General features: G+C 33.4%; 3 protein-coding genes across 3 annotated transcripts in view; 1 reads left to right on the top strand and 2 right to left on the bottom strand.

The window, feature by feature from the left end:
* Window positions 1–121: 121 nt before the first annotated feature.
* On the bottom strand, window positions 122–5998 carry LOC106127036 (uncharacterized). Its single transcript, XM_013324978.1, has 3 exons — window positions 5245–5998; window positions 4459–4642; window positions 122–1161 (listed from the first exon to the last, which is right to left on the bottom strand). Exons 1-3 carry the CDS (start codon window positions 5618–5620, stop codon window positions 984–986), a joined length of 738 nt encoding a protein of 245 aa, XP_013180432.1. The 5' UTR covers window positions 5621–5998; the 3' UTR covers window positions 122–983.
* An 816-nt stretch (window positions 5999–6814) lies between these two features.
* On the top strand, window positions 6815–16818 carry LOC106126978 (Rap1 interacting factor 1). The gene is made up of 12 exons (XM_013324889.1): window positions 6815–6903; window positions 7101–7342; window positions 7516–7752; window positions 8044–8297; window positions 8559–9342; window positions 9598–9770; window positions 10184–10424; window positions 11083–11275; window positions 11499–11710; window positions 11786–14656; window positions 14887–15651; window positions 16209–16818. The coding sequence occupies exons 2-12, from the start codon at window positions 7103–7105 to the stop codon at window positions 16485–16487; spliced, it is 6249 nt and encodes a 2082-aa protein (XP_013180343.1). The 5' UTR covers window positions 6815–6903; window positions 7101–7102; the 3' UTR covers window positions 16488–16818.
* Window positions 16819–18752: 1934 nt separating this feature from the next.
* Window positions 18753–27959, bottom strand: part of Ptr (patched domain-containing protein) — a 29791-nt gene continuing 20584 nt past the window's right edge. The window contains exons 2-11 of the mRNA XM_013325178.1: window positions 26585–26861; window positions 25914–26131; window positions 24988–25166; window positions 23834–24177; window positions 23125–23325; window positions 22833–22970; window positions 21810–22123; window positions 21465–21677; window positions 21153–21362; window positions 18753–21067 (exon numbers count right to left, since the gene is read on the bottom strand). Coding sequence (XP_013180632.1) covers window positions 19976–21067; window positions 21153–21362; window positions 21465–21677; window positions 21810–22123; window positions 22833–22970; window positions 23125–23325; window positions 23834–24177; window positions 24988–25166; window positions 25914–26131; window positions 26585–26861 — 3186 coding nt within the window. The 3' untranslated portion in view covers window positions 18753–19975. The remainder of the gene's footprint in view (window positions 21068–21152; window positions 21363–21464; window positions 21678–21809; window positions 22124–22832; window positions 22971–23124; window positions 23326–23833; window positions 24178–24987; window positions 25167–25913; window positions 26132–26584; window positions 26862–27959) is intronic.

The following is a 27959-nucleotide window of genomic DNA, read 5'->3' as shown; positions in this document are numbered from 1 at the left end:
TCGCACATTTCTACTTTAGTTTGTAAGTTAACACGTTTCAGTTTAATTCGCTAAAACCGAATTTCAAATAAATTAGAAAGTTTTCTAATTATTTAATTATATCCAAATTAAAAACAAAATACAATCAATACTTTTTTATTATCTTTGGCCAACGTTTATCTTAAAAACACGATTAAAATATTTTTTACATAGTTATTAGTGAATGTTTAGACAATTGATTACTAATAATACGTATCTACTAAAATAAGCTAAGAAACAATTTCTAAAACTGTAATATAGCAGATGTCATTGTAATATTACATCTTTTGGTATTTAGACAAGCTTACAAAAAAACTTATACAGGTGCATTTAGCAAACAAAATTCATTCTTAAATTATATTTCTTACAATACAGTAATTAAAACTTTTTAAAACTAGAATTTAAACCCCTTCGTACACAAGGCAGGGTAATATATGATGTGTTATATTAAAATTAAAATAGTATACTTATCACTATATTTTCATTGGTTATCTGATATTACACAATTTATCATTTGCTGATGAGAAAAATGTTGCATTTATTTCTTGATCATCTTTTTATGATAAAAATATGACAATATATTTTTTATTAAACGTTTATAGACTACACAACTCATCCATTTGTTATCCAACATATTGCATAACGTAGTGAATAGGCACGTACTAGTTCTATGTATACATTGAACACGTGTCTTCACTTTGCCTAGCCGGTGACATCGTTATTGCATTTTCCCTCCAAAGCGTCGCTAACGAAAGTGTTGACATAGTCTGTGGTGGCCGCCATCTTCGTTTATGCAAGTTATTAACTTATAAGACTTTTAAATTTAGAATTTAATTATTGACGACTGTAATAATCATTTTATAAAAATAAGAACTCTTTTATTACCAGTTTAGCCTCCGACATTTATGGAATGTGTACCACATACTCTCTCTTTCAGTCTAGAACATGTAGAATGTTGATGATCTTCAATGGTTCCGAATAAGTCTATCGAGTGAATTCCAGCTGCAGGAATAGTCGATCTGCAAATGACCGTACCTAGAGAGATGGAAATTGTCGGGCGCCGTTTTTGGAAACGGCCGCGCCCAATCTTCATACTCCGGCGACAAGCTTTCGTAAACGCATTGCTCGTATGCCTCTGCCATCCTTTAATAAAAACAAGCAATAATTAATTTAAAACATCTAACTAATATAACCTTTCAGGGAGAACACAAGTCTAACTTTGACTAATTTTGAAAAGCGAAATTCATTTCTCTATTCGAACTAAAGGTTCCGGCAGTTGAAGCTCATGGTTACAATTAAGAATACGAAATGAATGGAAGGAATTAAGTTGACTATTTTGTTCATCTTATTCAAACCAGTTACAAGAAATATTTAAGTGCGTCATTATTACGTGTAGTCATTACTATGCTCAAAGGATAATTAGTATTAAATGTAAATTAAACAGGTCAAGTCGGTGCATAACTCGTGCTTTTAAACGCATACTAATTGAAGATGGTCTCAAAAATATACACGTCCTGTTACCTCGATATATTTTATTTATCCTCGAATTATCAAGAATTTTCACATCCATATCAGATGACTTATAAAATTATACTTAACTCTGTGTGTGTAACTCTATTAAAAATATATAGCATCTATTTCTTCTTACTAAGACTTTTATATGTTTAGTAATTTCATAGTTTAACAATTAAACGTAATAAATACTATCGCCTATGATTTATAACATATATTTTTATACATCCAAAATATTTAATTCATGAATTACGCGATCTTTTTGAGCACATTTAGAAAGTTGAACTAGTGGAATCAGCGTACCGTTCGCGAATTAGTGCGAAGTCTTAAGTCATAGAGAAGAGCCGATGGTTATCTAATACGTAGTACGATGCCGATTATGTAGAGACACGGATGAGAAAATGTAATACGCACCGAAGTAAACTAGGTAAATATTAATTAAAATATCATCCTAGTCTAGAGCGTCGTAGGCTCATGGGTTAAGCACTTGTAATCTGCAGGTCCTGGGTTCAAATCCCGCCAAGTACCAATGTGTTTTTCGATTTTTTGATATATACATTTTCGGAAGTTCTTACAGTGAAGGAAAACATCGTGATGCAACCTGCACATATCTGAGAAGAAATTCAAAGATATGTGTGAAGTCACCAACCCGCACTGGCGTACGTTCCGAGACCCTCAGTGGCGCAGTATAGTAAGCTGATCTTAGTTTATGCCTTTAGTTAAAGTACAAACAAAATTCACACGATTCATTGTTTATCATTAATGCGTATTCAAACTGCGAATGTTTAAAAACAAGTAGGATACAGAACATGTGACCTGACATATGTTTACTAAACTTGTCTCATTTTAAGTTTTTTTTTTTTCCTACACGGTTATCAAGTTAAAAACAAACTTTTGTTTGCTTAATAAAACGTGAGAAACGGATGGACTGTTTTCTTTAAGCCGTCTACACACTGAATATATTAATTAAACAGTATAATCTAAGCTATATTTCTTACACATACATGTCTGAGTGTCAAAGATATTGATCATAGATAGTAAAAACATAATAAATAAATAAATAATACCGTCATCACTGTTTGCTAAACAAACCGTAGGTTCATAGTAAAGACTGCCATTACAACAAATAACAATAGATTTAATCACATATCTGGTCAAAATAACATTCAGACCTAAGGCTTTCTTTATGACAGTTCCTTCCGCAATCTTACTACCGATGGATGGATGGATGGATGTTTGTTTGATGGTATCTCGAAAACGGCTGCATTGATTTCGTTGAAATTTGGCTTAGTTGTAGAACATAATCTGGAAGAACACATAGGCTTAATGCTTTTTAATACAGCGCGGGCGATAGCTAATACCTTATAGAGTTGGATAAATAAAAAGACGTAAATTTATTATTGGGCTGGGAATTCTTGCTACCATAGGTCAATGACAATTATGTTTTATTGTTATATATTTTCATTACGTACAGAGGTCAATGCTAGGAACAAGTTTCTCTGCGTAAACAAGAAACGAGCTAGATTCCCACAGATGCAACTTTCATTGGTAGCGAGCAAAAACTGACGCATTTTCACACGCTGAGTAGCCACGGCGTATTACGAGCTTAAGGTACCTAAGTCAACACACTATTGAACTTAATTAAGGCATCACAAGTATAATTTTAAAAATAGAAATAAAACCTGAACCATTGTGAGATATTTTGGGCCTTTATTCTTTTCATACCGCCAATAGCCTGTCATGTTTAAGTTTACTTTTGGTCGAATAGAATTTTCTTCAGCTACATTAGAGCATTGAAAGTAAATATCGACAGTACTATTGCCTCAAAATTGTTTAATAGGACTGCACAGATTGATCTCAAACTATACCTTGATTGATAAAATTCATTTTCGGTCATAGAGCTGACTTATTACGCAGTTCGGTACATTTTTGGTCACACTTCAATGTACAGGCAAGAAGGAATCGAATAATTATCATCATATGTGTCTTTTACCGTGTAAATGTTCGCGTGTTGTATGTCGCTCGTCGCTCGACATCGTGCATCGTCTCAGGTATTGTGGCTAGTGGCCGTGACGTCGCCTATTACCGACGTCTTCACAATTTACTTAGCATTTTCACTATAGCGTGGCTTAGATAGATCGTAAGAAAACACATTTATAATTCCGAGTCATATGAATTCATTCGTTATTCTTTGTGTTAATCTCTAGAAACAATGTTGCTCTTGTGTTAAATATAATTGGTTCAAGTAACCTAACTTTATGTGCATCTTCTAGTTACTTCTAGCTTATTAAAATACCTATTGATTATCTACAGCAATATTTATTATTACTTTCTCAATTACAATAACTATGAGTTTGAATCGTGTTAAATTTAACAGTATCTAAACTCATCTTTACGCCAATTACCTGTATGAAAACCACTAATTAACGCTCAGCAAAGTTATTAGATCGAAAAAGAAAATACACGAAGAAATGTTGGTAAAGTTATTAAAAATTTCTTAAAACGATACGATTTAATTCAGTATTGTATTCTAAATATAACGTATAGATCTTACTTCTTACTAATATTATAAATGCGAATGTTTAGATGGGTTGATCGATGGATGTTTGTTTGAAGATATCTCCAGAACGGCTGCATAGATTTCGCTGAAATTTGGCATAGATGTAGAACATAGTCTGGAAGAATACAGAGGCTTATTAAGTTTTTTTTTAATTCCGCGCGGACGTAGTCGTGGGCGACAGCAAGTAAAGGAATATTTTCAAATGAAATAGTCCGTAAAATATGGAAAAAAACAGTTATGAAATAGTTCTACTTCAATATATGAACAGTTTATGAATTAATTAAACGATTTTAATATTCATTACAGGTCACGCAATATTTGAATGACGAATCAGTTTGAGCAATAACGAATTCATATTGAGTACAAACCTGGAGGTTCTTCTATGCTTGTTGTAGAGGTTCGCCATCATGTAGTCCGGCTGGTGATTTAGCGACATGCGGGGTCTATGCGTCATGTAATCTGGAGGCGGGGCATACGCGTACGGTGTTTCGTAAACCATTGGATGAGGCGCATACAAAGGGTCTTCTAGATACATTGAACGACGTCGATCAGCTGCAAAAAAAACTCATGTACTATGTAACTTTAACTAAAAGTTGGACATGAATTAAAGGATATGAAACAATCCTAGATTAGACTGCCATATGCTAGTTTTAATATGCATAAATCATTATTGTATGCCCCTACCTATTATCGCATGTCGTAATTGTTTATGTTTCGCATTAATCAAGTCTAACCGCGACTTATTTATAAGGTTCCAAATATTTTACGATTGAGTTATTAACTATTTTTGTTAATAAGGAGCTGATATTTATTATTTTAACTAATTTTAACGAAGAATTCCGAAGTTAAAGTTAACTAAATCCTGAAATAAATTATATTGCTTGCATCCGTTATGAGGCTTAAGCCCTGAATAATTTAATGAAAGTGAAAACAGGATAGAACCTCAGCATGTCTGTCCATAGTGCGATAACATCTGTGCACTTGCGTACCGATGCATGTATTTTTATAAATATTTTGTACTTTTAATAAAACATAGCCAAAGTTACTGGCTGATTGATGAGTTAATTATTTTTTTTAATTTTTGATTTTAAGACAGTCAGGTTTTCGAGTTGATCAAAAACGAAAAAATATTTAGGCAATTTATAGTTACTTACGAATATGTTTGGTATTGTAAATCGGCATATCAGGGTATTCCGGTATAGCTATCTTTGAAGACTTTCGTCGATGCATAGGATATGCTGGTATATCTTCGGGTGGAACAATTCGTTTCATTGGTGACGGAAAATCTTCCCCAGAATCGTAGTTCTTGGTGGGTACATAATAAAAGCTTGCGCTCACTGGTTCACCGGCGAAAGAATTCATTACATCTCCTTGGCTGGACTCCGGGCTATCACCATGTATCATACCAAACGCATCGTTATCCCACGGGTCGAGATACAGTCGGCGATGAGATTGTGGCGATTGATCATCATCACCTTCGCTGTCGAAGTCCACTGCCGCCCAATACGGACTTCCAGTGTGTCCAGGCATCACTATCGTCTAACTCTTACTGAATACTTTTAATGAACACATTTACCGTGCCGCAACGACGGTCGCTTAATTTGGAAACATTACCATTAATACGAGTTTGCACGTCCTAACCACACATGGTCTTGTTTGTAATTTATGGCCACACGAAAACACTAACATCAATTCTTATCACGTAACGTGAGAACGTTAGGCTCTATGAAACTGACGGTAGACGGCGACACGACACGCGTGCGCATACGCAGACGATTTGCCTTCGAATAAGCGTGAGCAGCGAGCCGATGCTTGCATTTGCTCGTCCACGGCGTTGACTCCTGAAGATGCGGTGATGTTTAGAGAGGAATGCATGTAAACTTACGAGTTAGCACGCGAACTTTGAAAGCGGTGTATTTTTGTCTTGGCTGTTTTAAATATGCGCATGCAAATAGACTTCTCTTTCGTTAGGCCTCCGCAGATTATTTACTTTTGTTCCGCATTCTTTTCATTTGTGAATAAATACATTAATAAGAAATATTGTCCTTACAAAAAATTTCTATAAAAGTTCTTCTACGTGCAATTTAATAGTAGAAGTTATTCCTTCATGTTCAAATTTAAGTTATTTAGAAACACGATAAAACGTAATCATTGATTTCTCTACATTATTGGATAAGAAATAATGAGTAGGTACCGACACCGAAAATTCTAGGTTTTCTTTCAACACAAATGTACTGGAAGAAAATATAGAAGCAATCCTTCCAGAATCCCGCGAGGTGATATTATTAACCACTGGTAGATCCAGGATTGTGATGAGGGCGAGTTGACCTATATTTAGTTATTGTTCGTCATACACAGAACGGTAGACAGTTTTGCCGCTATACTATGGTAGCTAAATTTGCCGCAATAGGCAACAATAAAAATGTTGTACAGAAAAGCTGGAACAAGTAATATGTATGAGTCACGGTAACGATTTGACGATCTTCTAAGGAAACCCTGGATCTCAATCCTGATATATGTGATTGCTATCAAGGTACGATCTATATAACCTAATATTATTTACTAACAGTTTGTTAAAAAACTACTTTCTATTATAATTTACTACAATCAATAAATTAGTTCTTATATTTTTTTAATTGAATTTATCTGTTTTTAAGATCATTAAAGTATTTTTCGAACTGGCAACAAATTGAATTTACTTGTCTTTATTCGCGCCAGAAATGCGTTATGTGTCAAAGTTGTATGTTGATGAAATGAATTTCTTTACATAAAGGATTATCAGTTCTACACCAGTATCAAATTTAAAACTATAAGTACGTGTTTAATATTTTTAGCTAGAGTAAATTGCGGCAATCAGTTTTTGATACAGAGTGCTCTCCTTGAATATGTGCCGGTGCTGGGTTTGGTGTACATGCTATATCTGTTTATACCCAACTGTAGAATAATTTTTGCCACAGAAAACTGTTTATATACACATATTAACAAATTAATTTAGTTTAAAACATTGTAGCCATGCCTGAAGATATAGCAGTTGGTCCAGACTTAGAAAGAGTTCTCGAACACCTAGACGATTTTGCTCTAAATGAAGAAAATTACCAAACTATACAAGATGCCTTAGAAAAAAGCAATAAAACCATAAACGTGACAGTGTTGGAGCGATTGTTAGCAATATGCGTACGTGACCTTAAAGAAGATATGAAAAATCCATTTCAAGCTCTGAATGTTTTGAGTGCTTTGTTAAATAAAGTCAAGGTACGTAGCTTCTTTAATATTGTGTCTTTGAACATGACCTCTTGGGGAAAGCATTTGTACATATTTTTTGTGTGGGTGAAAATGAAGTAAGCCATGATTATTTAACTGGTTTTCTTTTTTTTTTCTCCACTTAACTGCCAAAAAAAATACATTACTTTATAATACCTTTTTAGACGGGAAGCATTCATGAAATACCAAATCTTGTGCCATCGGCTAATGCAATTTTACATATAATAAAAACAACGGCTCTGTTTAATAAAGTGGAGGACTTGAAGGTGTTATGTTTTGAAATTATTCTCTCCTACCCTGACAATGTACTGATTACTTTAGCTGTGGATCATTATATTGAGATTATCGAGATGCTCAATTTATACTGCCATCAAAGGATACCTATGCCAATAAGATTGCAGGTTAGTATACTTTTTTGTAATGGTGACATCCACATAGCACCCATATTACATCACACTTGACATTATGTGACCAATAATAGCACTCTGCAAAAAGGAAATTGTACATGTTTCCGAAGAGGATAGACAGGAAGTGGTATCTAAAGACTCATCAATAACTTCTATGTATATTTGACTAAATAAAGTCTATATCTATGTCTTATAACAACAAAAATCTCAAAGATAGACACAAATAATGTTACAATGTATTATACTATATGAGACTTTCATAATAATCAAATCTGTTTTTTTTAGGCTATAAATGTAATTAACAAGTTATTAAAAATATTACCACATGAGAAAAAGACAACATTTGTGACAGAGGGTATTGAGATTTGGTTCTCTAAAGTTGTGCCAACAGTAATGGCTTTTGCCTCAAGTACAACTGCCATAAAAAATACAATGCCAATTGATACACTGGAGATGCTCACCGATGAACTTATCGCAGTTGATTATTCTAATAATCCCACCTGGCTTGTAGTTTTAGAATGTATTTATACACCACAAAAGTAAGTATTGTTATTCTTTGATAAACAATAGGTTTACCTTATTAATATAATATGCAAAAGTTTAGATGAATGAATGGATGGATGTTTGTTTGATAGCATTTCCTGAACGTCTAAAAGATTTTGATGTCATTTTGCACACATATACAACATAGTCTGGAAGAACACATAGGACAGAGGCCCGAGCGACAGCAAGTTTTAGAATGATGACTAAAATATGTACTGCACATATTTGATTTTTGAAAACAATAATATATATTTCAGGTACCCAAAAAATTTGCAAAATCTATTGGAAGCTGGCAATGAAGTGTGGTACAGACTATGGATTATTTTTACGAAATTACTTAAAAGCCAAATTACAAAGAACATGAGCTCTTTTGGTAGCCCTATTAACTCTATGCTGCCGGTAGTAGAAGCTGCATTTAAAATGAATGTCAAGAACAGATGCAGAGCTTTCCAATGCTGGAATGCTTTGATTGACAATTTTGCGGTGGAAGCCAATGAGCCATATGTAAACAAAAGACTGAAGTTACTTATAATACCACTGGCATCAAACAATGCCAAAGTCGAAGAGACTGCACTGGCTAAACTGAATACATGGTTGCATCTAATAAGATGTTTTGAAAACAAAATTATAAATTTATCCCATATAGCTTTACTGCCATTTTTGTACTTCTGTTTTGGTAAACCCAGTGTAGGTGACAAGTCTGTGTCAGCACCAGGGTTACTTACGATTAACACAAAACGACAAGTACTTCAAGCTTTTTCTAATATCATAGGACATAATAACTGTGATTGTATAGTAAATATGCCTAAGTTCAACAAAAAAATACTCACTAATGATTTATTAGTTGACCATTGGAAAGTTTGGACAAATTCATTGACAATGACTATTAGAATATGTGTGAATGATAACAGTGATTCTGTGACACAACATTTCAAATGTATTTGGAAATCATTTATTACGGCTATTTCCGAACTGCCTGATTGTACTACAAGATACAATTTATTCTTTGAGCTTTTGAAAATGTTACAAGTGTTGTTACAGGTAAGATTGGAAATTAATTTTGAATTTATGGTCTATTTCAGCACAATATCAAGCTGATAATAACAGCCAAACTATGTAATAACTTACTAATTAAGGCTTTCTGATATCTCTGTATAAAACATAACGTCTTCCCTTTCATTATCATTGACAAAACAGAGATAACAATATGTTTTTAAACGGGACTTTTAAACAAATTTCCTATACTTCATCGGCCAATTCTTTGGTATATTTTGTTACATTTTATTCTTATTTCAGTGCCACCGTTGTGATAGATTGTCAGATTTGGTATTCCACATAGTGACAAACTCAATACTTGGTCACAATGATGTAGTGCAACCAGTGTTCCAACTTGGAAATGAAGAGAATAATGCCATCCACAGTGTCATATCTATATTGTTGAGCCCTTCTCTTGATTATGTGTTCTCGAGGTATGTTTCTTTAAATATAACAAATTTGCTTATAATTTGGTTGACCATAATATTGAAAATATATATTCTAGAGTGCTAACTGAACTACTTTCTGTCTCTATTTTATTAGTATATAAAGAATGTTCTGATTCTATATACATATTTCACTAGTTGACAATATCATTTATTGCCTATGTATTAATTTTGGAATATTACAATGTTTAAATTTATGATACAGACATGACTGTTTTTCTATAAGTCTATGATTATAGCCTTATAAAGGTAATATAGATAGGTTAATACAATAATTTGTCATTTTTATTGAATAAGACTATAGAAAGGTTAGACAAACCAGATAATATATATTGTAATTGGTATATAAATCTATCAATTATTTAAATGTTACAATTTAAAAATATATTTTTTTTTTCTAGATATGACACAAAAGAAATCGTCATCACATTAAAGCCATTAGCAAAGTTTATTGCTCAGGAATATTTAAAGCAAATGACAGTACAATGTTTGAAACCTCCACTTGACAAAAACAACAGCCTATTACTATGGACATCGCTTGCTGAAGCCATTTGTGAACTGAAATGTGCAACATCTGTTGATATTTTGCATCAAATGCTATTACTTCCTTTAAAATGTGATGTAATTAGTGTCTTTACATCGGTAAGAATATACTCTATTTATACACTAGCTGTCGTCCACGACTCTGTCCGTGCGGAATTAATTAGTAGCTTATGTGTTCTTCCTATTATCTACATCTTTGCTAAATTTCAGGTAGATCAGTTCAGCCATTTTGGAGATACTTTCTAACAAATATTTATCCATCCATCTAGCTAAACTTTCGCATTTGTAATGTTACTAGCTGTCGCCCGCGACTCTGTCCATACGGTAGTAAAAAAAAATAATTAGTAGCCTATGTGTTCTTCCAGACTATGTTATATATGTATGCCAAATTTTATTAAGATCCATTCGGCCATTCTGGAAATATCTTCAAACATACATCCATACAGCCGAAAATTCGCATTTATATTAGTAATTAAGAAATATTAAGTATGAATCAGATTAGTAAGATATAGTCTTAAAAATTTTGTTTTAAAATGTTTACTTAATATTCATCATCGGCTCACTTTACTTCCCCACTGTGGTGCTCGGAGCATACCCTATGATTTTTTCTAATAGGCCACATGATGTCGCCCTCTCGTTTACCCCTAACCTGAAGGCCAGAGTCGTTATCTGTAATTGCTTATTTAAGTTACGCATACCCTAAGTTAGGAGTGACTACTTACAATTATATTAATTAACAGTAACTTTTTGTTTACAGGTTGATATTTCTGTACAAGTATGGTTTAAATTATATAATTTTGCAAACAATACAGTGGACGAATGTTGTGTTGATGAAGACATTTGCGAAATTATCGATAATCGTGCTATTACAGGAACTTCTAATAAACATTTTGTATATAAAGTTTCACTAACCATTTTGAGTTATAGGATACAAAAGAATAAGGAAAACGGTGAGTACAAAATAAAATAAAAAATATATTTGTAATATATATATTGTCATGAAGAAAATCCAACACTAGCCTTATTAAAATATCAACGTTTATGTCCCCTCACTAATCATTCTGACAATTGACTTGTTAACAAAAGCACGCAATTCCCGCCAAAGGATTCTAACCAATAATGTCTAAAAAAAATGATTAAAAAAATTAAAACTAATTCTTTGTGACTTTTCAGATAATTTAATTTGTAAGTGCGCAGAAATCTTACAGTACGCCACAGATGATATAATTTACTCTATGGATAACATACAACTTCTACTGAAAACAATTATTTCAATGGTCAACAAGCTCACCGAAGAAAATGATAAACAATTAGCTAAAATAACAGTATTGATTGTTAATAATATTCTAAAGATGGTAATCAAATATTTCAAAGAAATTGAAAAGGTAACTTACCTGGTTTTTAACTGTGAATATTATTTAACTTTAGTAGTTTAAAAGTAATTGAAACTTTTTTTTTAGGATCTTGATCACACCAATTTTATTTTAAATCTTCTTGAGCCATTGGAATTATTGTTTGAACAAGAAGATTATAGTACATATAAATTAATAATAGTTGACGAGTTGAAAAAATGCAGCAAATGCTTTAGTGAAAAAGAAAAAAGGATTCATAGTATTATAAATAAAATTGTTGCACAAAATAATGGAACAGAAATTGTAACTTCCAAGGAAACAGAAGTAAAAGAGAAAAGTTCAGATAAACCTAATAATTTCACTGAACCAGAAATTAAAACTATAGTTAAAAAGGGAAAGAAAAAGGATTCAAATATTATGAATACAGTTGTAGAAAACGGAGAGGAGTACGTTGTTGTAAATTCTAATTGGAAATTTAACCCAAAGAAATTGACTGATAATCAAAAAGAAAAATTAAAACGCACAAGAGAAGATATACCTGCTTTATATCAAGATTTATCTCAGTCTCAAGATGAATTCAAAACAGTTTATAGAACTAATTCAGATTCAACATCGGCTAGCAAATCTAACACATTGGAAAACAATACTGAATCCTCGATGCTAAAGAACATGCCATGTTCTAATGTTGTACCAAATATCATTGAAAATATTTTGACTGAAAGTTTGAAGAAAGATAAAAAAGAAAGTACAATCTCCGACTCCTCTGATTCAAATAATAAACAGGAACAACATATTAAAAATGCAAAAACACCTCGAATGGCAATAAAAGACAGAGTTTTTAGAAATGTTAAAAATCTAATTGAAAAATCTGGTTTACAAAAAGACGATTTGAATTCAACGGTCCATGAGAATCTTCTATTAACACCTACAAGGAAAAAGTCTATTGATAATAATCTTGTTAATTCTGCGCCTCCAAAAATAAATGCAGATAGACCTACACGAATGAAAAGAAAGCCTAAGAAATTGGAAGATCACAAGCTATCACCACTTAAAAAGCGAAGAAGTTCTCTCAATCAAAATAACTCCCAAAGTATAGTTCCTGAGCAGACAGAACAACAAAATAAAAAATCCTTTGAAAATGAAGCAAAATCATTTGATGGTATTTCAAAACTTAAAGATATAACTAAGGACAATGGGACACAAAATGAAGACGATATTGTCAAAAAATCTGAACAAAACGTATCAAAAGAGGCAACAAATATCGAAGCAGTTCAAGTAGATGTTAAATCAACAGATATTAATCATACAACTGTAAATATACCAAAAACGATTGATTTAGAAGCTGACACAACTAAACTTTCAAGAAGTGAATCTCCTTCAACTATTGAAATTGCAACGGCGAATACAGATCCTTGTGATGTAAATATTGACAAAGACAATGTCACCCCAGATACATCGAGTAAGGACGGCACTCCAAAATCTACTAAAAAAGTTGGAAGGAGAGCATCTCGTATTGAAAAAGTATTAGCTATCGATATGGTTGAAGGACATCCATTTTTAAGTAAACAATCTCCATCTAGACTAACTAGAAAAACTATTGAAACCAATGCATCTATTATAACGAGAAAAAGCACTGAAAAATTAAATAAACCAAAATCTGGTAAAATCTCAAGCAAAAATAATACAAAATCTAAAGATAAAATCAAGTCACAATCAAGCACTGAAAGGCAAAGTGATTCAATAGAAGATTTAAGTACATCTCAATCTCAAGATATTATAGAGAGTTCACAAGATTCTTCAATATCAACAATATCTATTAAATCAGCGAAAAATCTAAATAAAATACCTATCGTAGCTCTAGAAAATATTAAAGAAATACCTAAATTAGGTAAAGCTCTTGAACCAAAACAAGACGTTGTTCAATCTGTGTTCTTTAATGCTCAAAATAATATTGAAGCTGTACAAAATACAGTTACAGCTGAAAACAATGAAGATATAGAATTATCTCGAAATAAGACTGTACTTCAAGATAAAACGAATGACGTGACAGCAGAAATGGATACAGAATTGGCTGAATATATTTCTAGTTCTGATGAAGTTACAGAAATAAAAGATGATAATCCTATTTTGATTATTAACTCAGAGGAAACATATGAAAATGATAGCCAGGAAACAGCAAATGCTGATACACAGCCTCAGGATCCCGATCTTTTACTTCATGATATAAATTTATCTAATATACCATTGCAATCTACAGTATCAGATGAAAGCAATAACCAAAATGAGACAAACACACAAAACGCTGATACAAATCCTTTAGAAAACAAAGATGATGATACTTATTGTTCTCCATTTAAAGATGACGTACAAAGAAAACAAGACTTTATGAATAGTACTTTAGAGATATCACCAATAAAAATATTAAGTCCCATACGGGAAGAACAAAAATCGTTAACACCAGAAACTAGTAACGATTTTGTAGTTATAAAATTATCATCACCCGTCCAAAGTAACGGGGAACCTTATAATAATTCTAATTCCCCTGAAATATTCACAAATGACAAAATATCTCCGGACAAGAGAGATCAATCGCCTCCTAGAAATGGGCCCATTTTGAATAATTCAAGTCCCAGTTCTTCATTGTCTTTGAAGAAGAATCGTCCACAAGTGAGATCTGGTAGAGCTGCGCAAATGCTGGAGTTATGTGTACCTGAAGGGATGACTAATTTTGGAGATAAATTTGCTGAGCCCGAAGAAAATAAAAGGTCTCCTGCTACAAATATGTCTGCTAGGCGAAATTTACGTACTATGTATAATTCAGCAAGTGAAAGTAGTGAACCAAGTGATGACACAGAGGATAGCAGTTTTCTTAAACTGAAAAGACCTGTGCCGACTGCTGAAAGCAGTCCTTCCGGACCTATTTTAAAACGGAAATTACATGACATTATTGATGACACCACTGTCTCTCCGGCATCTAAAGTGAGTTTTATTTATCGCTAGTTTATGCCCGCGTCTTCGTTGGCGTGGAATTAAAAAATGTGTTCCTGCCTATGTGTTCTTCTAGACTATGTTCTACATCTATGACAATTTTCATCGAGATCCGTTTAGCCATTCTACAAATAATTTCTAACAAATATTCATCTAACCATCCAAACATTCGCATTTTTATTATTAGTATGATTTTTAATGTTTCCTTTTCTATGTTTCAGAGGAAAAGGGTGAGCTTCCACGATCCTCCAGTTTCGACAACAATTTGCGTGAAGAAATACATTGAACCATTAGGTATTCGTTCGCCACAGAATTCTATGATGAAACGTTTAGAAAGACAAGCTCGTGTTCCCACTAATCCGAAATCTCCAAAGAGACTGGACACTGTATTCAATAATGTATTAAGATTAGAAAATGCTTTGACAAAAACTGTCGAAAGTTTTGCAGAAAATGATAGGACGAGTTCAAATGACAGTGAAATGAATTCACTGGAAGAGACAGTCGTAGAATTGGCAAATACTCATTGGAATGATACCGAACCAATTTGTCCCTTGCTTATTAATTGTAAGGACTCGATAAACAATATCATTGATGAACTATCATCTGTTAAATTATCACTAATAAAAGATTTTGAAGGTAAAGTGACTACAATCAGTGATTTTGCAAAATTAACAGAATTAGAAATTAATAAATTTAGCATTAAATCACCTAAAATACAAGTAACGAGAAGAGTTTTAACTGAATATTATAATAAAATAATTAATGAATTACCAAAAACTGATGAATATAAAGTAGAAGAAAATATTATAATATTGGATGATGAAAAAGATGAATTAAATAATAAGATAGATATAGAAGTTCAAACGGAATTGAACTCAACGTTAGCTGCAACTCAGACAGATGCTGCGGGGACATTCACCACTGAGACACAAACTGTACAATCAGGAGAAATGACTACATCGTGTTTGATTGCATCTTTATCTAAAGTAAGTAAAACATAATTAATATAAATATAATCTTTTTTTCTTAAAATATTCACTATACTTGTAATAAATGGAAATTTACTAACTAGCTATCGCCTGCGACTCCGTCCGCACGAAATTAAAAAAAAACGATTTTTAGCCAACGTGTTCTTCCAGACTATGTTCTACATCTATGCCAAATTTCAACGAGATCCATACAGCTGTTCTGGAGATACTTTCAAACATCTATCCATCCATCCTAAACATTCGCATTTATAATATTCAAAATTCTACTTAATATGTTCAACATAAAAATACTAAAAAAATAACATAGCTGTTGCCCGTGAGTCCTTCCGACCTGAGTTAAGAAATTAAATTAGTAGCCTATGTGCACTTCCAGACTATGTTCTACATGTATGCCAAACTTCAGTAAGATCCATGCAGCTGTTCTAAACATACCTTCAAACACAACATCCATCCATCCATACGAACAGTCGTATTTATATTATATATGCATTAAGATAATTTAATTGTGTACATGTAACGATCACCATAAATAAAATTTATCATTTTTTTTTCAGAAACCGGACTTTATCAATCAATTATGTGAACATTTAGACGAACCTACAAAACAGGAGATTGTAAAGAAATTACCTATTAATTGTATAACAGATACATTAATCAAAAAAGATATTACTAATTTCGACATAATAAATAAATTATTGGATCAACACAAGAGTTTATCTCCAAATGGGACATTATCGGAGATACAAAATTATCTATGTACTAGCTTTAGTACTAAAGAATTAATTAAATTATGTAGCGATATATTAAGAAATGTATCTGATGAAACAAATTAAAAAAAAACAAGTTTGATTAAAATTATAAATAATTTGATCCTTGAAGTGGCTAAGTAATGTAAGGGACGGGGACAGCAACAAATATTCCAACGGTCAAGTTGAAGGTTTTCAAGAATGAAGAGGAACTGGAACATGATTTTTTATTAGTAATCTTTTTAATTACGTTTTCTCGTAAAATTATTGTATTTTTGACAAAACATGTTTCCATGTTATAAAGACTTTTTAATTTAGAATTATGGATATTTAGAAATCATAGGACAGTATTATAACTTTTTTATTATTATTATAATTGAAATATAATTAGAATTCAAGTAGTTGGCAACATTTATTGATTAATAACAAATTATAATTTCGGTACTTTTTAAAATTAAGAACTTTTTTGTTACTTTTACTATGTTTTGAATGTTAACGTAGAATAAACTGATATATAAATACGGCTAAACACTCACGTATATACGTCCGGTGGCGGCACCGACTAGTTTCGAGCCCATCGGGGGCCCTTCATCACCCTGATGATTCACTCATCCTGATGAAGGGCCCCCGATGGGCTCGAAACTAGTCGGTGCCGCCACCGGACAAATATACGTGAGTGTTTAGCCGTGTTTATATATCAGTTTAGTATAATGTCTCACGAAAGTTTGAATATTGTTAACGTAGAATATTTTATCTTTTTATTAATGTAAAATTCAACTTTAAATCATTATTCTTATAAAAGATATTGTATGAAATAACATTCTATAAAAGATAGATATCGTAGCCAAATAATACAACAGCGGAGTGTTTCCACTGTCCACATACTTGTATAAAAACAAGTTATAATACAATTGTAAAAGTAGTCGAATTTCATATAAAGAACACATGTTGAAAAACATTTTCTTTGCTGATACTATTTTAGTAATAATTAATTTATATGTAAAACCAGATTTTTGGTGCTCTCTAGAAAATTATTGGTAAACGACAAAAGAAAAAGTGTTCATATTCAAAGTGTACCTGAACTTTTTAAAATTTTTATCGACTTTTTAGTAATAAAATTAATCATTACATTAAATTAAAATTTTACATATTTAAAATATCTCTTTAAGGTTTTTTTTTAGTTAAAAACACATGTTAAATGTAATTGAAGTTTTTTTAAATAATTTTAACAAATGCAAGCTTTTTGGCGAGCTTTTCTCGTTTTATCTGCACCTCGTGTACAAAACACTTTTTAAAAAACTTATAACATTCAATAATAAATCTAACAAAAAAGGTTTTATACATAATTTGACACTTCCAAAAAATTTTTTTTTTAATTTTAATGCTTTAAAGGCAATGTTCTATCCTAAGAATTTTAATTTTAAAATTTTAACACAATTACTTGAACTAAATATTAAAGTAGCAATTGCCAACAAATAAGTCTATTAATAAAAAAATCTAGTAATCAAAATAGCCCATCTCACACGGGCATATAGCTTTTCAATGCGAAAACTTTCACATCAGTTCAGTATTTTCAAACCAACAATCAATTCTTTCCTCTTTATATTAATATATATAAAATCATTGTAAAGTATGACATAAATTTAATTTCTAATGTTAACTCCTACTATGCCTTTCTTTATGTTATCATAGTAATAGTATAGTTTTTTTTTTGTTAACGCGGGGAATGCGTTTATGCACTTCGCCGTCCGTGCTGCGGGGGCAGCAGGGACGGTTTCGTATAGGACTCCCGGTCTGGGATTAAGACCGGACTACCCACTAAACCCCGCGATGTTCTACGCCCAACCGGACCGTGGCATCTACGTTAGTTTATCCACGGCCATAGTAATAGTATAGTTTAGTATATTTGCCTTATTGTATTATCCCTCTTATTATGTATTTGTTGCGGGATTTTAAAAGAGGCTTGTAGATATGTTTTTTTTCTATTTATAAAGTTAATGAACTCATAGTCTGTTTAAATATATACAGACGAATGGATAAAGGAGAGTCTAAGATAACGCGATATTTTTCTCTCTTATAGAGGTTTCTCGCTTACTCAGGTTGACTAAGATACAGCTCCAAATTTGATTATATTTTTTTTTTGGTGTTTTCTTCCTATATTATTTATAACTAGGATTATTTCTAGTTATGAAGATGTTAAATTCGTGTTATGTTCTGTTAGGTATCATTTTCCTTTATTTTTTAAATTGGATCTGTGTTTTCGTATAAGCGAATTCAAAAATTGTTGTTTAATTATAGCGAGCCTGATTTTCTAAATTTAAATTAATTGTAGTTCAAATAAAAGTAAGTTAATTATAAAAACTAATTTTATTTCATATAAAATAACTTCAAAATATATTTACATTATTCAGTCCTTAGCAATGGCCGCAGAAGCCACAAGTTTTATGATTTTCATTTATACAGAAAAACTACAATAACATGATACCTGATTACAGAAAAAAGACGTCTGAAGATATCATATCAGTGACGTCTGTTGACAGGTTACGTTATTGTGCACGGGTAGTATTTATAAAAGTATATTTTAAATATTGACCACAAGTAATTCTTACTAATCTGATATTTTAGGATTATTGAAATTGGTATAAAAATGTGGAGATATGACCTATAATGTAAAGTACACAGATTTATGTAGGACACAACATGGCAGCAGAAATATAACAAATATGTACACAGTTTTAAAAAGGTAACGTTAAAGCTTCGTATATTGATGGAAACATTAAATACACGTATGTACAAGTTTCTATAAGGCTAAGACACACCCATCCCAGATCTACAGCAGTGAGTTTGCACAACCAAAACGTAAAAACATGTTTAATGATTCGTAAGTGCAAACTCACATATCAAATAAAACTTATCTATTTAGAATTTCAACACTTTGTCAGATTAAGAGCGTAGCATAATCGGATTAAAATCGATTTTGTTAGCCTATATTTATATAGACATTAGGAACTCGTAATGATACTCGATATAAATTATTCATTATTCATAACCATGCTCCATATATCTCTTCCTCCGATAAAGTGTTTCAATAACATAGTATTATAAATATCAATTCCTAACTACATATTTTATATGCGAAACTGGGACTTTATAATCGCAATATACTTGAAAATATTTGGGACATGCGTTATTCATTGACATTGCCGTATTGAAACGAATTTAGGATCTTTAGAGTTAAAAAAATAACACAGAGGGTTCAAGCGGGTGTTTCCCGTTGGACCAACAGACCTACCGGTCAATCGGCCCAGAGGCAATTCTCCGTCCAATCTCTTCACCTTTCTAACTATTTGCAATCTTTTATAGTTATGTCTCGCATATCACCTAACATTACTATAAACCTAATCTTACGATGAAAAGTACACGTTACAATAATATTAATACAACTTTTTTTTACAATTAAGCGCAAAACATTTTCAATTCCCACACAGGAAAAGTAAAACTTTGGTCCAAACATTGAGCACTTGAATTATTCTTTAACTAAATTTGTATACAATAGAGAGGTTGATCGGTTACTGTCAAGGAAAACGCATTTCCGCTACGTAATCTAAGTGTTCTAGGTTGTGGTGGGAGTTGGAACGTCTGGGCGCGCGGTTCCTGTGGATGTTGTGATGCGAGTGCGCTCGCATCACCCTGTAGGGACCTTCACGGTGAGGGCCCGCGTCGCTTGTTTTGCGTTGTGCGACCCAATCGTCGTCTCTGTGTAATTCACGGCTTCTACGATAATTTTCCCCAGTTCGACGACCGTCCTCGTGACGTTGTCTTTGCCAAGTTCGGTCTGTGTCATGTCCATAAAGATCTAATTCACCTGAAGGCTGGAATTGACTGGTACTCTGGTAGCTCGATCGTTTCCATCCGTCTTCATATTTTTTTCTCGAGTTTCCATCGTTGCCGATCTGCCTCCTCTGAGATTGGTTGGAGCTGCTTTCGCTCGTGTCCTCGCCCGAAGTACCGATACCCAAGTCCTTATCATCGCCGTAGATTTTGTAGACGCCATTGGGACTGATGTTTTTTCCGTTAAAAATCTGATCATTTAATACCAATTGTGGGTGAGGTAAAATATATGGATGGGGGAAAGGTTTTTCCACTTTCAACACTTTAACGTTGCTAGTTTTTCTCGTGCACGAACCGGGGCCAAAGAGTGACAGTAGAACAGGTAGTAGGAATAATCCGTGCATCGCGCCGAAGAATATGACCATGAATACCATTTTGAAGAAGACTGAAAAGATGTAACTGTCTGCCAGCAACAATGCCACTACTCCTAAAATGGTGCTGAATGAACCCTGAACTATTGGAAGTCCTAAAGAATATAAGCATTCGCTTACTCTCTCATCGGGTGTTTTTGCTTTAGAGGCCATGTAGGCGTAACAGATATGGGCAGTAAAGTCGACGGAAAATCCTATGCACATTATTAAATTAATCATGGATATAGAATCTAGATTAATATCCCAGAGTGCCATGTATCCCACGACTCCAATCTCTATAGAAATTATACTGAAAGCTACCCATAAAGAGCATAAGATATTAGGAATAAATATAAACGAGGTAATCATCATCATGAGCGCTCCGTAGCAGAGATTCTGTAGAGACGTTGGCCTGACGAGTTCGAACTGAAAGAAAACAAAAGAAAAAATATGTTGTAACATGTTATGAAATTAGTTAACTTGATATTATTTTGTATAGATAAGAATATACCTGATCAAAGAAGACAAAGTATGGATGGAAGACAGAGGCGTTGAGAGGCGACTCGGCCACAACTTCCCTGAGAGCTTTAACCATTTCTTTCTCATGATTCGTACCACTAATATTAATAGCTTGTATTAAAAATCTAGAAGCAACAATTTGATTCCCTGCTTCGTTGAATTTAACGTCCAAAGAAAACGGATTTGCCGGGAACAGCCATAACTGCAAAAAATACATACAATTTTTTTTATTTTATATTTTACACAAAATTTCGCATCCAAAAATTTAAGAATATTGAAATAGTTTTAGAAATCTTTTACGTACCTCCTTTAGATTTTTAATAAAATCAACTTCATTGTCGATTGTGACGTTTAAATAATCGTTATTCCTCGATACGTAATTGACGAAAGTTCGCAGCCACGACTCTGTGTATAGAGAGTTCGATATGTACGATGTGTTCTCCAACTTTTGCGTCAGCGTTTCAACTTCGTCTTGTACTTGCGGATCGGAATAATTGTAGTTCCCAGTGATGACAACCTAAAAACAAAAAGTAACACAAATAATGTACAATTGTGTGTGTTGTTGCGTACCTTTATAATCAGAAATGTACAGGATGATGAGTTTAGAATAATAATAAAGAAGAATCGAAGAAAAGGGTTAGATATTCACCTGTATTCTATAAGGGAATTCTCTGTAATAAAGATCTTCTCTATCGAAGAACTCTACAGAATACGAATCGACCTTAGACAGCTTCCTTCTTTCTAAACCTTCTTTAAGATTAGTTACTCCATAACCAGCTCCGGCAAGATACATCAGGAATACAACGATCACTAGCGCCTTTACTAAGCTGTTGTTGAGTATATTCGCCATTGTGGTTTTGAAGAAAGCCATAATGCAATGCTCTTTGTTGTCTATCGGGTTGTCCGGGTCGGCGACATCTATTCCACCGCTACAGAATATCCGATAAAGCCATGACTTCTCTTCTGAAAACAATATTCTTCATTTTTATATATTGTAAGGTGCCACACGGGCAAGCGGCCATCTAAATATCGTCCATTGGTGACGCATTGCCTGTTTTTAATCGTAGGAAGAGAGCACACATTGAGCGGACAAAACGCAGAATTACTTTGACTTTACGTCTTTCTTTTACGTGTGGTCATAGTATTTCACCGGCCGGAACGACCTATTCGTGTAACAGATTTTGTTGCGAGCTATCCGAATGTTAAAGTTTATTAGTCTGCTCTGTCTGTATTGTAGTATTTAGTCATATGTCTAGTTAGTTTTTATTACGATTGTCTTTATTACCTCGTTTATATTTTTACTTAAGCATAATAAAGTTTACAGATCTCATTATTATACTGCTGAGGTCACAATTGTCTTATTATTATAAAATTTATAATACACTAGCCAGGTGCGAATGCCTTCACTTTCTTATACTTGAGAATATGTTTACGTGAGTGCAATCGAGTACCAGCGTAGTGAAAGTAAATACCGGGAGGACAAGAACATTCGAGAAATCGATCCGCTGTTTAAGATTAATAAAATCACATGCAATACAAATTTTTCTTATACACATTTACAATTTTATATATAAAACAGACAAACACAAACAACCCTCTTTTAAATTGAGTAAAAATGTCTTTGGTTTAATTAACGTATCATGATCCATCATATCCGTACGCGCTCTTTTACCTTTGCGTGCTCTGGACTCCGGTAATACTTTCAGCCAGGTGATGGTGTGCCGGTTCTGCTTCTCGCGGTAACCCGACACTGCCACGCAGCCCGCGAAGAATGTCAGATGCCACACGAACGTGAAGCATACAGCCAGACCTGATAAACAGATATTCACATAATAATAATATTCATGCAATGTTTGCAGTGCACGGGTAGCGGACCTGGATATGTAGATTGTGTACTTGGAGAAAATCTATAAAGCTGATAAATCAAGTATCGCAACAGTTAAACAATCAGATTTAGTATGTACCTGAATACATGCAGAATATCTGCACTGAGGGGAATGGTGAGAAGATACCGATGAAGAAGGAGAGCATGTCTGTGACAGAGGTAATGGTAATAGAGACGGCTGCCTCGGACAGCATGGTGGCCATGCGCTGCGGTACTGGCAGCCGGGGAGATGTACGCCGCCATGCCGCAAGCATCACGAATGTATCGTCAATGCCGATACCTGGAATATTAAGCAATAGTGATCTTACTAATATTATAAATGCGAATGTTTACACGGATTTTTATTTCAAGGTATATTATATTCAGAACGACCGAACGGATCATGAAAAATTTTCACACAGATGTAGAATATAGTTTGGAAGAAAACATAGGCTAGTTATTAAGTTTTTTTTAATTCTACGCGTGCGAAGAAGACCCGAAGACCCGGGCGACAGCTAGTTCACCATGAACAAAACAAAATTCTCTTCACCTTTACATTATGTCTGCCCGTCCTCTACTTATCCATCTACATATCAAGAATTTGGTATGAAATCTTAAGGTCAAGTATATTTTATATATCAGAAGTAGAAGGCATATTCAATTTTAACACATTACTACGTAATTATTCATTGAAAGGACATTAGCTAATAGTTTGCAATAAAAATAAACGATAACCACAATGACTAAGAGATTAAAGAATGTGGATTATTATATGTAACTTTATAAAAACAATACGATGAAAGTATTACCAATCATTAGGAATGGCGCAGCTAAATTGATTCCGATGAATGAAATTCCTAGATATATCGCACATCCGAATGCCGCCACAGTAGCCATGACTGCAGAAATATTTCCTAGAAGACCGAGCCATGGTTTCGAGCGCACCCAGTCTCCCATCATGCAAGTAATGATGGAGAATATGCCCATTAAAATGAAAGTAGAGCTGAAGAAAGGTATGACAGTTCGTGTGTTCTTCTCCAGTTCGTGGTCGAGAGTTCGAGATGCGAAGCGGGAGACAGATATGTGTTTGAATCGGCCCGTATCTTCAGCTATGCCCACTTCGTCGAGAAACGCATCCTCCCACGCTGCACCTCTGCAATTTCATAAAACAAAATACATTTATTTGATGTTGTCTGTATTTATAAATAGCAAACCTTGCTCGTGTTATAAAATTAATACCAAATATTATATAAAGAGAACAATTTAAATTTAAGTCGTCTCGAATTTAAATGTTTGATATATCGTAATATTTCAGAAATCTCGATCGATTACGAAAATTCTTCTATCTATTCATTCGCACCTTTCTATTCGTATTCTGTTCGAGTATTACGAAGTGTTTAGTATTCGAAGCGATTTCTTAAACCGTGTCAAGATCGGCGCCTATTATTTAAGTTATGAGATTTACTTGTTTCACTAAATGTACAACTTGGTTTTAAGCCGAAAACATGCAATAAGGAACACAATGTACGAAAATTAACGTAATGATTTACAGAGGCAGTACAACAATTCTCTGATTTACTTCCTTTCAGATTATAATAGGAGCCACTTATCATGATAGTTTACTATATTTACGTGTTTATTGCTATAATTATTATATATTTTACAAAATGCTGGTAAAAAAACTACTCATTAGTTAAGTTTAAGTCAGTAAACTAAAGAAACTTAGCCATTACATCTTACATGAACTTGGACACTTTCAATCTTCCTAATACTATAGATGCGAATGTTAGGGATGGATGGATGGATGTTTGAAGGTATCTTCAGAACGGCTTATTGGATCTCGATGAAATTTGGCACACGTGTAGGAAATAGCCATGTAGAACACATAGGCTAATTATTATGTTTATCTTTGCAGTTTAACTCAAACCCTTGTACTGATATATCCCTGTAATTTGAGACTCACCGTTCCTGTTGTAATTTGTTATCAGTCCTGACAAACCAGACGAGCTGAACTGCGGGTACGGAAACGATCGTATCATCAACAACCGTGGCCCCGCCGAAGTACACGGGGAATGCATGCGCTTCCCATGTCACAGGATTAAACATTATAGGGAAAGTCAGGTTCAATTCGCCACGCTCCACCTGGTCAAAAATTATTTGTAGGTCAATCTTTGGTCAGTCTTGGATTTGAAATTTTTACTATACTTATACAGCTTTTGAATACTTGAACCGCGGGTTTATGAGAGTAAAAGCCTCCTTTAAAACTTATTATTGTTTGTCTCTGTTTTGTGAAATATGAAAGACAGGGATGACGATATGTTTTATTCAGAGATTTTGGTGTCAGCAACGGTAAATCAGGTACAGTGTAGAAATGAGAGTAATTATCAAGTTCATTTTAACAAAATCGTCACAAAGGACTTCTGATTTAAGCTTAATTTTTGATTTTAAACAATCCCATTGCTAAAAAAAAAGTTTTTATCAAAGAAAAATTGTTATAAGTCCGAAAGTTTTCAGGTCATAGCTTTATCATCGATCGTAGGTTACGATGTGCGGTTTATTGTTTCTTATTGATGAATCATTAGTTCATTGTTATGATTCCTGGATGGATGCGTAATCAGTTCTATGTAACAAGCCGTTAAGTGGAAATACATAAAATAAAGACTACTTAATATACTGGCTATAACACGATGACACATTAAGAAAAAAGAAAAAATAAGAACAAGGCATTGATGTGCTCGTTTTAAACCCCTTTTCTACTTGCGTTATTAGCCACGCACCTCTGTACTTAAAAAATGGCAGTGGAAAGGAGGTTCTTACATCAATCGTCATTTGTTTTACAAAAGAAAGCTTATTTTTTAAATCTTTTTGTACTTTTACGCCAGCACTTACTTCTCCAATAATCTTATCCAGATTTAGAATATCGTTGACGAAGCACTGTCCCTCCCATTTAGCGCATTCCTCTCTGTAGGTAAAGGTCTCTCCAGTTGGCAGAGTAACTGTTATGTTCTGCACCAGTTCATCCAGCTCACGAAGTTCCTTCCACACCTCTGTTCGCAGCATATTCGTGATGTTGTCTTTGGCTACTATGATAACTCGGCCAAACCTACCTGTTAAATACATGTTAGTTTCATATCACCAAATGGTATTTGGATATTTTTGCTGAGGTTCCTCTCTTTTTATCGTTTGAGAAAAAGAGAGTGAGTGAGAAAACAAGAAATTTTATGGAAATATAATAATGAAATGAGAGAGAGAAGAGAAGAGGCATATGGCCAGCAATGGATAAAAGCTGTGATGAAGATAAACAATATAAATAATGGAAACTAGCAGTTACAATTTTCCAAAGATGCTTCCACCATGATGATATTTTCCTATGATTAACAAACAACGCTTTAATACGACTTGATTCCTATGGTGTTATTGAATAGTTTCATTATTGTAATGTCTCATTTCATAAATACGTTTATATACAGCGAGACTGATTGATATTGGAAGAAATAGACATTGGGCATTGGGATAACAGATATTGGGCAATCTGACGATGATTATAATATACAACTAACCTGCTCGAGTAATCCTTCCCACGTTAAATCTATGAGAGTAGTTGACTTTGAAGTGTTCTTCGACTATTCTCCTTTCCAGTTTTCCCTGACCACTGACAGGTGAGAAGAGATACTCAGGATCCATCTCATAGTGAACCCGTTGGTAACCGGTGACCATAAGCAGGGTTAGTAGAACTGGGATGATGATGAAGTATCCTGGCTGCTTCCCCACTATCAGGCCCAATTTGTAAAACGATCGATTTAGTACATCATCGACGAATGTTAATTTGCAACCCATCTGGAACAAAAAAATAATATTATATTAATTTTTCTTACAGTTTTTGGCTTTAGGAGAGTTATTAGGAAAATTGGAAACAGCTAGATATGACAAAATGATTGTAAATGTTGATACGATAGTTCATATTGCACAAACCAGTAAATCATTCTGTACTTTGAATAAGAGGGAATAAATATTTGATCCGTATAACGGAATTATGTGGCTGACCACAAGCCACTGGTGTTTTCATATCCTTACAATATTACAGTGAACATAAATGTAGTATTATTGACGTCGTTTCGAATTTATTCTCACCCTCAATAACGATTTATTTAACCGTTTTCACTACCAAAATTCATGTTCAATAATATGTTGTCATCCCTGTCATTCTGTTTGAAAAAAATAGAGATAGCAATGTGTTTTTACGCGAGTCCAGGACAAACTGGGAACTCATGGAAAGTGTGTCAGAATCATAAACCTAGCTTAGCTTACATTCTGACTTTGATGATGTTATTACTCAAATATAAAATACTCTAAGTACTAAGTACACACACGTTTTGTTTTTTCCCTAGACATCACAAATTGTGCGAAATATGTAAATATTATTTGGCTACAGACATATTTCTAAGTAAACATAATGTGCGCACCAAAAATTGTAATGATTTGCAAATATTTACAAAAATCCTTTGAAACATTTTGATGCCTACAAAGAAGCGAACATGTTTCAATATTTGCTTCGGTTCTAGTTAAAGAGGAAATTATAAAAAAATACTGATAATTGTTAACATACAAATGTTAAATAAAAACATTAAATCGTCATACGTAGTAATTCGTTGTCGACTATTTCTTCTCTCTCTCTCTTTCTCTCACTCTCTCTTAGACCCGATTATAAGTTTGAATAGTTCTGTTTTAAGTGATAAAATAGCTACGCACAATCTCTGGTACAATTAACTTTAACATAATTAATACAATTACATATCGATTTCTCGCGCTAAGCATCGCTTTCCGATTTGTTGATACATCAATACTCATGATCATCAGCCAGCTGTCAAAATTGACATTTCAAACGTCAAAATTTTGACAGTAGATAAAAATTGAAACAAATGCAAGCAGGATAAT

The sequence above is a fragment of the Papilio xuthus genome, unplaced genomic scaffold, assembly GCF_000836235.2.
Source record: "Papilio xuthus unplaced genomic scaffold, Pxut_1.1 DF824888.1, whole genome shotgun sequence".
NCBI lineage: Eukaryota > Metazoa > Arthropoda > Insecta > Lepidoptera > Papilionidae > Papilio > Papilio xuthus.
This window is presented reverse-complemented; position numbering and strand designations above follow the sequence as displayed.

What these genes read in the sequence shown, in the direction of transcription:
- LOC106127036 (XM_013324978.1), bottom strand. Translation starts at nt 5,620, where the DNA reads ATGCCTGGACACACTGGAAGTCCGTATTGGGCGGCAGTGGACTTCGAC. An exon ending in TTACAATACCAAACATATTC is followed by an intron (nt 4,643 to 5,244) that starts GTAAGTAACTAT and finishes TTTTTTTTGCAG; the next exon opens with CTGATCGACGTCGTTCAATG. An exon ending in AAGCATAGAAGAACCTCCAG is followed by an intron (nt 1,162 to 4,458) that starts GTTTGTACTCAA and finishes TTTTTATTAAAG; the next exon opens with GATGGCAGAGGCATACGAGC.
- LOC106126978 (XM_013324889.1), top strand. Translation starts at nt 7,103, where the DNA reads ATGCCTGAAGATATAGCAGTTGGTCCAGACTTAGAAAGAGTTCTCGAA. An exon ending in CTTTGTTAAATAAAGTCAAG is followed by an intron (nt 7,343 to 7,515) that starts GTACGTAGCTTC and finishes ATACCTTTTTAG; the next exon opens with ACGGGAAGCATTCATGAAAT. An exon ending in CTGTCTCTCCGGCATCTAAA is followed by an intron (nt 14,657 to 14,886) that starts GTGAGTTTTATT and finishes TCTATGTTTCAG; the next exon opens with AGGAAAAGGGTGAGCTTCCA.